At 64.7% G+C, this 10,575-nt stretch overlaps 1 protein-coding gene across 1 annotated transcript; it reads right to left on the bottom strand.

Annotated features, from left to right (window-relative positions):
- Nucleotides 1-152: 152 nt before the first annotated feature.
- LOC103538410 (laminin subunit beta-2) lies at nucleotides 153-10,445 on the bottom strand. Its single transcript, XM_030458496.1, has 33 exons — nucleotides 10,229-10,445; nucleotides 9,922-10,085; nucleotides 9,685-9,820; nucleotides 9,430-9,503; nucleotides 9,127-9,315; nucleotides 8,988-9,051; nucleotides 7,968-8,170; nucleotides 7,762-7,882; nucleotides 7,282-7,470; nucleotides 7,020-7,199; nucleotides 6,832-6,944; nucleotides 6,625-6,704; nucleotides 6,411-6,546; nucleotides 6,083-6,238; nucleotides 5,851-5,978; nucleotides 5,653-5,770; nucleotides 5,345-5,537; nucleotides 5,116-5,259; nucleotides 4,762-4,993; nucleotides 4,524-4,687; nucleotides 4,220-4,444; nucleotides 3,470-3,684; nucleotides 3,286-3,382; nucleotides 2,836-3,208; nucleotides 2,580-2,764; nucleotides 2,262-2,503; nucleotides 1,991-2,194; nucleotides 1,753-1,897; nucleotides 1,213-1,420; nucleotides 988-1,129; nucleotides 721-897; nucleotides 490-649; nucleotides 153-412 (listed from the first exon to the last, which is right to left on the bottom strand). Exons 1-33 carry the CDS (start codon nucleotides 10,269-10,271, stop codon nucleotides 276-278), a joined length of 5,337 nt encoding a protein of 1,778 aa, XP_030314356.1. The 5' UTR covers nucleotides 10,272-10,445; the 3' UTR covers nucleotides 153-275.
- Between the last annotated feature and the right edge of the window lie 130 nt (nucleotides 10,446-10,575).

The raw sequence follows: 10,575 nt of genomic DNA, 5'->3' as shown, positions 1-10,575 counted from the left end.
CTCCAGCGTCCCCGGCCCTACAGCCAACCCGGGCCCCTACAGCAGCCCCCCACTCTGGGGGTGGCAGCAAGTGACTTCCACTCGGGGAGTCCACGGTGGGACCACTAGGGTGGACATGGGGGCCCACAGCATGGGTGAAGAGGCGAAGTAGTCTTGCTCTGTCACTTTATTCACACATGGGGGTGGCCTACAGCCCCGACCCTGCCTACTGCTGAAGGGGCAGGCAGGGGCTGGGCAGGGGTAGGGAGCCAGGGGGTCTGGGCCCCCCAGGGGGATCACTGGCAGGTGTTGTAGATCTGGACCTGCTCGTTGATGGTGGCCAGCACCTCCCTCATCTTGGCCTCCAGCCCGCCCAGCTGGGCTGCCTTGGCGTCCAGCACTCGCTCGTTTCGCTCATATTCCTCCTCCAGTGCTGCGGAGATGGCGGATACATCAGTCAGCCCAGCCCCCAGCCACTGCCATCCCCTCAACTCTTTGCCCCAACCTCACCTCGCAGACGCTGCAGCTTGCCCTGGGCATCCTGCAGCAGCCCAGCAGCCTCGTCCCGCAGTTGCTGTGCCCGGCTGCCTGCCTGCTGTGCACCCTGTGCCCGGTGCTCCACCAGCTCCTGCGCTGTCCGGTACCGGTCCCGCAGTGGCCCCTCCAGCATCTGCCAGACAGTGGGGCTGGTCAGCAGGACGCCCACGGGACCCCCACAGGATCCCCATGCTTCTCACCCACCTGCTTGGCCTCGCTGGCTCGGTCCCTAGCAATGCTGGCCGCCTCCTGGGCACGCGTGGCAGCCAGGCTGTTGTTGGCACGTTTCACCTTCAGGGCATCTGTCTGTCCATCCAGGAGCCCGATCCGCCCCATGGCACCTGCCAGCTGCTGCTCTGTGCTCGCCGTCTGGTCCTGCATCTGGGGACCGGTGGTATGGGGGGTGGGCACAGTCAGGGTGCACACATGGTGGGGACAGTGGGGCTGCGGTCACAGGGACACGGCCCTTACCGCGCTGAGGGCTCTCTCGCTGTGCTGGATGTCACCGCTGGCAAGGTGCAATGCCTGCTCCGCCATGCCCTGGGCTCTCTGTGCCTCCTCCAGCGCCTGCCGCACCGCCTCAGTAGTACCTCGCACACCCTCTGCCCGTGACCTGCAGCCAGGGCAGCACAACCTCAGCACCAGCCTGGGCTGCGGGTCCCAAGCGGGGCTGTGTCCCCACATGCCCAGCCTCACCTGGCCCGTTGAGCATCCTGCAGCAGCTGCCCAGCCCGGTGCACATCACCAGCCGTCTGCTCTAAGATGGCGTCCACGCTGGCCAGGCTGCGCACCCGCGTCTTGATCTCATCAGCCAGGCGGTGTATCTGGGCCGGTGCAGCGGGGAGCGACAGCTCCAGCACCCGGCTGGCCACCACCTCGATGCTCTCAGGGTCGGCTCCCTCCTCTGCGGGTGCGAGCCATCAGTGTGTCCCCTGCAGCACCCCAGGGGTGGAGGGGACAGAGGGGTAGCGGAGGGCAGGGGGGAGCCATGGGGAGAGAGCAAGGGGGCAGGAGATGGCTGGGGACATCAGGATGGTCAGAGCAGGGCAGGGCAGGGACCGCGCAATGCAGTGAGGGGCAAGGGCTGTGCGGTGCAGTGCCAGGGCAGTGCAGCCCACATGCAGTGCAGGGACCATGCAGTGTGGCACGGTGCAGTGTGGTGCCGGTGCAGTGCAGGTGCAGAGCCATGCAGCGCCAGGCCAGGGTGGCCAGCCCACCCAGCACGCCGGCACTCACGGCTCAGAAAGGCCTTGACGTGGCTGATGAGCTCCCTCAGCTCCTTGTTGGAGCTCTCTACGCGGGCTCTGGTCTGATTTGCCTTGTCCAGGGCTGCCTGTGCCTGCAGCCGGGCTTCATCTGCCTTCCCCTTGGCCTCAGCCACCTGGGCAAGGACAGAGACCCTCAGTGCCGGTCTCGAGGGATTTGGGGCTACGGCTGTGCCACGCGCTCCAACCAGCACCTGTGTGCAACGCACCTTTTGGGAGAGCTGGGCCACATCGGTGGCAGCCTGCCGCAGCTCCTCCTGAGAATGGCGTGCCCGGTCCAGTGCGCTGTCAGCCGTGGACACGGCCCCACCACAGCTCAGACCCCCACAGCGCCGTGCCCCATCCTCATCCTGGCACCCAGCTCCCCCGCAGGGACTCTCGGCACAAGGCACATCACCCGCTGCACCACAGACCTGCAAAGGCAGCAGGGGCTCAGGGCGGTTCCAGGCACTCTCCCCGCAGTCCCCACCCATATCCCACCTTCTCGTTCAGTGGGTGCAGGCTCAGTGCCTGTGCCCTCGCTGCCAGGTCCATCAGCGCCCGCCGATTGGCTGCATTTTGGCGGTTGAAGTCGTCCCGCCGGCTGGCCAGCAGCTGCTCGGTATGGTGCCGGGTGGCTGCCGAAGTGCTGACGGGGCTGGGCACAGCACGGGTAGAAGCATCTGCCCGACGCTCAGCATCCCCCGACTCCCTGTGGGACTGGCGGATGCTGTCATAGGCACCTGGGGGTGACAAGGGCACAGTCAGACCCCCGGCTACAGCCCTGCTGCCCCAGCCAAGCTCTGCAGTGCATCTCACCAAGGAAATTGGAAGTCTTGAGGGCATGCAGCCTCTGCTCCAGGTCCTGCAGGCTTTGGTTGAGGCCACGGGCACCCCGATCCACCGCACTCAGCATGTGGCTGGCATTGAAGTTGGCATCCTGGGTGGTGGTCAGCTCCCCCTCCAGCCGCGTCAGCCTCTCTGTTGCCTCCTCAATCTGACGCCTGCAAGAGAAAGTGGTGACAAGCAGCCCCCAGAGACACCTCGGGATCCATGCCCTGTGCCAGGTGCTCACCGCAGACCCTCCGTGATGTGTGTCAGGTGTGTGATGGTGGCAGCAGTGGCATTGCGGGAAGCCACCACATCACGCACAGTGGCCAGGCTCTCTTCCAGCCGCCGGAAGGTGCCCCCAAAGGCACCAGCATCTCCGGTTTGCTGCAGGAGGCTGGCCCGCTGTGCCAGGGCCCGGGTGCGGGCAGCCAGGTCCTGCACCACCCGGTCCCAGTCCCCAAAGCAGGGGTGGCAGGGCTGGCAGGCTGGGAAGGTGCCAGCAAAGCCCCGGGCACACTGGTCGCAGCGGATGCCGGAGATGCCGGGCCGGCAGTCGCAGTGGCCGCTGCTGCGGTGGCACTGGGTGCTGGCAACGCCACGAGGGTCACAGTCACAGGCTGCAGGGAGAGTGGGGACAGTGGGATCAGGGTGCTGTGGAGCTCATCACGGACCCCCTGCTGGCACCGGCTCTCACCTCGGCACTGCTGCTGTGGGTCACCCCAGTGGTGCTCCTGGCAGTCGGCACAGGTCCGGCCACCGAAGCCTGACCGGCATGAGCACTGCCCTGTGAACTGAAAGACACAGTGTGGCTGATGCTTGCACAGCTGTGCCAGACCCCTGGTTCCACGGCAGACCACCACACCCCCTTCCCATCTCACCTGGTTGCAGGCAGGTGTCAGGGAATGCTGGGGGTGGCAGGCACAGGGCTCACAGCCCTGCCCGCTGCCCAGGTTCCAGAAGTTGGGGCTGCAGCGGTCACAGCTCTGTCCCTCCACATGGGGCAGGCAGTAGCACTGCCCACTGTGTCTGTCACATTGGCACTGCTGGGGTCCACAGGTGCTGGGGTCAGTGCCCAGTGCATTGCAGGAGCAACCTGGAACCAGATAGGTGCTGAGTGGGGATGGGGACAAGGATGGGGACAGGATGAAGACAGGAAGGGCATGAGATTGCGATGGATATGGGATAGGGGTGCTGATGATAGGGGGACACAAGCAGGGAGGGATGGGATGGGGAAAGTGGTGGGTGAGGATGAAGGCAGTATGGAGACAGAGATTCGGCAGCAATTAGCTGGGGATGGCACGAGGACCACTGGAAGGGATGGGATGGAGGATGGGACTAGGACAGGGTCAGGATAGAGGTGGGATAAGGATGGGATGGGGACAGAGCAAGGGTGGCAGTGGCAATAGGAGGGCAGTGGAGACAGGAATGGGCATGAGATAAGGATGTAGATGGGATGGGACAAGTTGGGCATGGGAACAAAGATAGGGCTGCAGTGCTGGGCAGTGCATAAAGCCCAAAGCAGTGCTCCCACAATACTGTGCACAAGCAAGGGCAACCATGGACAGGCATTGTCCCCAGGGACATGCTGGGCTCTGGGGGTAGGTCTTGGCATGGCTGTGGGTACTCACGCCTGCAGCTGTGCTGTGTGGCATCCCCGTAGTAGCCGGGCTGGCACTCAGCACAGTGTGGCCCTGCTGTGTTGTAGAGGCAGCGCAGGCACTGCCCCGTGTGCCGGTCACAAGCCTCCGGGTCCGTCATGTCGATGTTGTCATGACACTGGCAGGGCAGGCAGTGCCCACCAGGCTGCAGCGGGTCCCCATAGTACCCAGGGGCACACTCATCACAACGGGGACCTGCTGGCACAGGATAGTGGGCAGTGCCTGGGAACAGGAGACCCCCAAGGGCACTGAATGTGCTGCCATGGCCACCCACCTGTGTACCCAGGGCTGCAGTGGCAGATGACCTGCTGGGAGCGGCTGTCCTGGTAGCAGGAGGCAGCAAAGTGGCGGGGGCTGCTGGGCCCATCGGGGCAGGGGCAGGGTCGGCAGTGCTGCCCGGAGCCCAGAGCTGGGTTGCCAAAGTGCCCAGCTGCACACCTGCCGGCAGGAGGTTGGTGGGGCTGAGGCTGCCGGCGGCACGCTGTCCCGCTCCCAGCACACACCACACTTACCTCTGACACCTCTCACCATCGGTGTGGTCACGGCAGCGCAGGCAGCTGCCGGTTCGTGGGTCGCAGTCCTCAGCATGCCCGTTGCACTGGCAGGGCCGGCAGGCAGGGAAACCCCAATGGCCGGGCTGGCAGCGGTCGCAACGTGGGCCATGGGCACCTTCCCGGCAGGAGCACTGCCCTGTGGTGCTGTCGCAGATGGTGCTCACTGACCCCTCACTGCTGCACTGGCATGCTGGAAGGCATGGCACCCCGATGTCTGCCTCAGCACATGGGGAGCACCCCTCTTTGGTGCATCCAGCCCTGGGGTGCCCAGGCTCCTCTCTTGGCCAGGCTGGCACAGCCCCTGGCACTCACCTCGGCACCCGCCAGGCCCAAAGCCGAAGGTTCCTGGGGAGCAGCGGTGGCAGCGCCGTCCCATGACATTGGGTTTGCACCGGCACTGCCCACCCTGGGGCTGGCACTCAGCGCTGAGTGAGCCCTGGGGATCACAGAGGCAGGCTGCGGGCAGAGAGAGGGCAGACAGCAGGCTGAGTGGCAGTGGTGGCTGCCGTGGGGCACAGATGGAGAACGGGGCTGTACTCACGCAGAGCCCCATCGTGTAGGATGGCTGAGAGGCTGTGCAGCAGGCTGGAGCAGGGCTCAGCCACGGGTGACGGTCCTGCCATGTGGAAGGGTTGGGCACAGCGGTACCTCTCGAATCTCTCTCGGCGTTCCATGGAGCCAGGGTCACCCGCGATGAACATCTCCAGAGAGGAGTAACGGGGCATGAGCACCAGCTGCAGGGTCAAGTCAGTGGGATGTCACACGTGTGTCTCCCTGTGGCCCCTATGGCCACATCCTGCTCCCCTAAGGAGTTGTTGTCCCCAGTCTGGCTGCTCAGCCACCCCTCACCGAATCAATGAGCACACTGGCAGTGGGATCCTGCCGAGCAGTGGCGCAGCCCAGCTCCAGGCGGATGGTGTAGGAGACACCTCGCTCCAGGCAGATGGGACGGGGCAGCACCATGTACCTAGGGGGGCAAAGCAGAGCATGGGCAGCTGGGTACCTCCCATGAGCCTTGGCACAGCTTGGTCCTAGTAAGGTGCTCACCTGGCACCGGATGGAAGGCTGGTGGAGAGCTGGTCATCAGCCGGGATGGTGTTTCCACATGGGCTGCTGGCTGAGACAGGGCTGGGGCGCAGCACCCTCACCCTCACCTCCTGCCAGGGCTCTGGGTGCTGCCAGCAGAGAAAAAGTTGTGCCAAAAAGTCAAAAAGCATTCCCCCTCACCACCCCAATTTGGCAGTACATCCCACTGTTGTCTTCACCATCTAGTGCTCACCTGGGGCTCATAGCGGATGATCACGTCATACTCAGTGGAGAAAGGCACATCACTCACATGAAACTCCACCCAGCTGCCCTCCAGCATGCGGACAAAGCCTGTCCCTGTCCATGAAGCTGGGTGGTCCCTGGGGGGCGCACGCTCCACCACTGTGCCCTGGTGCAAGGTGGGATTGTGAGATGGGACCTTACCTTGGCCATGAAGTACTGCTCTGCTCTAATGCCCTGCTGGAGCACAGAGATGCCCACCAACCTGGAGATCCTGCAAAGGGCCACCCAGTGCTCTGCTCTGCCTGATGTCCCCCTGCAGGGACACCTCCATCCCTTACCTGATGCATTCGAGCATCCTCAGCCTCGTAAGTGTAATGGTCCAGGTTGATGTAGTAGAAGCCAGGCTCCACCTGGCCACACTGCCGTCCCACCACATGGTTGCGGCACCGGCACTGCCCTGTCTCCACAGCGCACCTGGTACCCCAGCAGCACCGTCAGCCCTGATGCCCCCAGGGATGCTCCTCACCCCTTAAATCCCCCACAGAGACTCACAGGTTGTCATAGGCACCTCCCACATCGCAGTCACATGGTCGGCAGCCCTGGACGTTGTGGCTTAGCCCCCAGTGCTCAGGCTGGAGAGAGCAGTGGTGTCAGGGATTGCCTGGCTGCAGTGCAATGTCCCCAAGCACCACACATGGCTCCTGACCACCATGCATGGCTTGGAGCACTATGCAGGGACCCTGGCACAGCCCCACTCACCAGGCACTGATCGCAGTTGCGCCCAGTCACCATCCGCTTGCAGAAGCACTCACCGCTGAGAGGGTCACACTGGCTGCCCTCGGCCACCGTGCCACGGGGGTCACACTGGCACCCTGTGCAGAAAGCCAGTGGTGTTCAGCGGTGCCAAATCAGCACCCAACCCCAACGGGTCCCACCCTGGTACCTACGCTGGCAGCCCTGTGGGTTGGCAGCACTGAGGCCAAAGAATCCAGGTTTGCAGCGGTCACAGCGGGGACCCACCACGTGCTCCTTGCAGCGGCACTGACCCGCAATCAACCCCCGGGCTGGGTCATCAGCACCGTCGCACAGCCCACCATCCAGAGAGCCCTCAGGGTCACAGTCGCAGGCTGCGGGCACAGATGGGGTCAGCATCCTGATGCCCTGGCCTGCCCTGCACAGCCTGTGCTGTATATCCCCCCCAGCACTGACCTCTGCACACTGCTGGGTCCCGCAGGTCTTTGTTGGGGTCCTTGTAGTAGAAGGGTTTGCAGAGGTGGCAGCGGCGGCCCATGGTGTTGTGCTGGCAGCCATCACACACGGACCCACTGGTGTTCCCCGTGGCCAGGAAGACAGCCATGTCAAAGTGGCACCGCTGTGAGTGCTCGTTGCAGTTGCAGCCTGTGGGGACAGCACCATGGTACAGCATACAGCAACCCAACCCTCTGCCTGGCAGCACCCCTAGTGCCAAACACCCCCAGTCCTGACCCCCTCATCTCCGTATCCAGGACTCCAACCCCAAGCCTCCCCAAACCACAGCCAACAGAAACCCAAACCTACAGATGGTCTGCAGGATTCCAGTCCCTGCCCAACCACATCCCAGCACACAGCACCACAAAACCCCCAGCATGGCGCAGCCTGCCAGCCCCAGGAGCGGGATCCCAGTGCCAGGAGGCACTGTTGGGCACTCACGGCGGCAGGCATTGGTGCTGGAGCCCTCGGCTGGGCGCCAGGGCAGGTCTTGGTAGAAGTCCTCACAGCGCTCACAGTTCAGCCCTTGTGTATGATGCTTGCAGACGCAACGCCCATGGACCTGCCGGGATGCCACGGTGAGGGGCTATCAGAATGGGCAGCCCAGCTACCCAGCTCCAGCAGCACACTGTGCTGGCTGGCCATACCATGCCATCGGTGGTGGCTGGGGCTCTGCTGAGCGGGGCACACTCAGAGGCGTGTCCATAGCAGAAGCAGTTCCCACGCAGCACCAGCTCATAGAGCGCATAGTAGTACTTCTCCCGGATCTCCCGCCGCGAGTCCAGCAGGTTGTCGCCCAGTGTGTGCAGCTTGGTGAGGTTCACCCGCAGGTTGGTGACACGCAGCAGGTCTGGGGAGGAACAGACCTATGTTAGCACAGGGCAGCAGGGCCTGTTTATCCATGACTCTGCTGGGCACGGCAGGGGTGGCCTGTGTATGGCCACGGTGGGGGTGAGTCGCTCAGAGGAGACAGACACAACTCAGCTTGCCTGTGCACCACTGGGCTGTGTATGGTTTGGGTCACACACATGTGGCTGCACATGGCCAGGCTGGGCTGTAGGTAGCTGCTGTGGTTTGGCTCCCATGCCCATGGTGAACAGTCACTGGGGCTCTGCAGACCTCCCAACAGATGCAGACTGGGACCCCACCAGTGCAGAAAAAGGACCATGGGTTCAGGACACTTCTCCAGGTGTCTGGGCACCCACTGCCAGGGGCTGTGCCTGGAGGATGGCTCTGCCTGGTGGGTGCAGCCTGGGGGCCCCCAACAAGACTGGATGGCTCCCTGGGGGACTGCAGACTTCCAGCAGCCCTGCCCTGCAGATTCTTCCCCTCCTGCTCCGAGCCTAAATTTAGCCCTGGGTGATTAACCCACTGCATCCTGTGCCTGGCCCAACTCATCTGCCCGTCACCAGCACCATCTTGCACTGCAGCTACCGCTCAGTATTGGGCTGGGCTCCAGCATGGCTCCGGCACATCCCCTGCTCTCCCTGATGCAGCCCGACCTTTAGCTGCTCCCACGGGGAGGGAAGAATGCAGGAGTGGCCCGAGCCTCTGGAGGCTGGGCCCTGCTCTGACCCCACTGTGGGGCTCGGAGCAGGGAGAGAGCAGCTAAAATAGCTGCGCCCAAAATAGAGCAGCCAGGAGGGAGCCCGGGGCAGGGAACTCACCCTGGATGGCAGGGCTGTAGGGGTCCCGGATGGGGATGGCAGGGTCCAGCACCCGGTAGATGACCTGGAGGGGAAGGCAGGGCAGTGAGGGGAGAGTGAGGGGTCCCACGACCCTTCAGTGGCACCACTGGGGCCTCACCTCCCCTTCAGTGGAGGGCTCGATGTCAGAGTAGCGAGACTCGCAGACAACATCGTCAACACGGCGTGGGGGCCCGCGGGGGACGTGGGGGAAGGCAGTGGCGCAGTCATAGGCGAAGTATCGGTAGACCTTCCAGCTGCGTCCAAAGTCGGCAGAGCGCTCCACCAGCATGGCCGCAGGGCGGAAGGTCTGCAGGACACTCAGCTGGGAAAGGGGCCAGCCCTGCAGCCCCCATCCCATCCCGTTTCACCCCATCCTGTCCAATCCCATCCTATCCTATCCCATCCTATCCTGGGTACCCACCTTGAAGGTCATTATGAGATGGGTGAAGTGGAACTCGGCCTCCAGGTCCAGTTGGATGCTGACATGCTCCACACCTGGGGATGGCACGTGAGATTGCAGGGAGCACCCACCCAGGGGTCCCTGAGGCTCGCCCCCCCACCCGGCCGTGGTCCAGGGGCGTGGCCGCGGCTGCCGGCTGAGTCACACTTCCTCGGCGTGGGAGGAAGGGAAGGAGAGCCCCCCGGGGACGTCCCGTCACCCCAATCCACTGCTCACCATTCTCTGACTGCCACCAGGCTTTCTTGGGGCGGGGGGCAAAAGTGGTGACCACATTCTCGATGCGGTGGCTGTTGGCATTGGCACGGGTGTCGTAAGGCCGCCGCGAGTCACAGATGAAGCACTTCTTCTCTTCCTGTGAACAGGGGCTCGGGGGTGTGTGTCCCCACCCCCGTCCCGTCCCAGCCAACCTCATCCTGTCCCTTTCCCATCCCTCCCGGTCCCCATCCCGCTCACCTGGAGGTGACTGACGATGCAGTAGGACTGGGGTCTGCGCAGCCCACAGGTGGAGGTGGCACTCAGGCGGGGGGCTCGCCCTACTAGCAGGTCCCCGGTGGCCGGGTAGCAGCTGCCACGGGAGCAGCCCTGGGGGTGGTCTGGGGCCGAAGCCCCCCCCAGTCCTACGGGGCAGCGGGCGGCTGAAGGCGGGGGGCGCGGGGCCCCTTCCGCGGACGCCCGGAAACAGGGCGGCGGGGTCGGGATGGATCCTGGCTCCCACCGGGCCCCAGGACGGGAGGTGAGGGGGAGCGGGTCGCGGACTTACCGGCCAGCAGCGGCAACAGCAGGAGGGCGCCGTGACTCCGCATCGCGGGGCGCAGCGGGGGGCAAAGGGGGCGCAACAGGGGGCAGGGGGCGCGCAGGGGGGGGACAAAAGTGGGGGCAAAGGGGGGCGCTCGGCAGGTGCCCGGCTGTCACGTCCCGTTCCCGTCTTGTTCCCGTCCCGTTTCCGTTCCGCCCCGCCGGTTCCCGTTCCCGTCCCCGTCCCGATCCCTCCCGCCCCCCCGTCCGAGCTGGGTGGCGGGCGCAGCGCTCGGGGCTGCGCGGAAAGCGCGGGGCGGATCCCGGCCGGAGCGGGGAGCAGGGGCGGCGGGCAGGGAGCGGGACAGGGAG

The sequence above is a fragment of the Calypte anna genome, chromosome 12, assembly GCF_003957555.1.
Source record: "Calypte anna isolate BGI_N300 chromosome 12, bCalAnn1_v1.p, whole genome shotgun sequence".
NCBI classification, from domain to species: domain Eukaryota; kingdom Metazoa; phylum Chordata; class Aves; order Apodiformes; family Trochilidae; genus Calypte; species Calypte anna.
This window is presented reverse-complemented; position numbering and strand designations above follow the sequence as displayed.

Excerpts from the sequence above, each read along its gene's own strand:
- LOC103538410 (XM_030458496.1), bottom strand. The coding sequence starts at position 10,271 with ATGCGGAGTCACGGCGCCCTCCTGCTGTTGCCGCTGCTGGCCG. Across the intron at positions 9,052-9,126 it reads AGCCCTCCACTGAAGGGGAG|GTCATCTACCGGGTGCTGGA; the intron begins GTGAGGCCCCAG and ends CTTCCCCTCCAG. Across the intron at positions 5,771-5,850 it reads AGCCTTCCATCCGGTGCCAG|GTACATGGTGCTGCCCCGTC; the intron begins GTGAGCACCTTA and ends TTGCCCCCCTAG.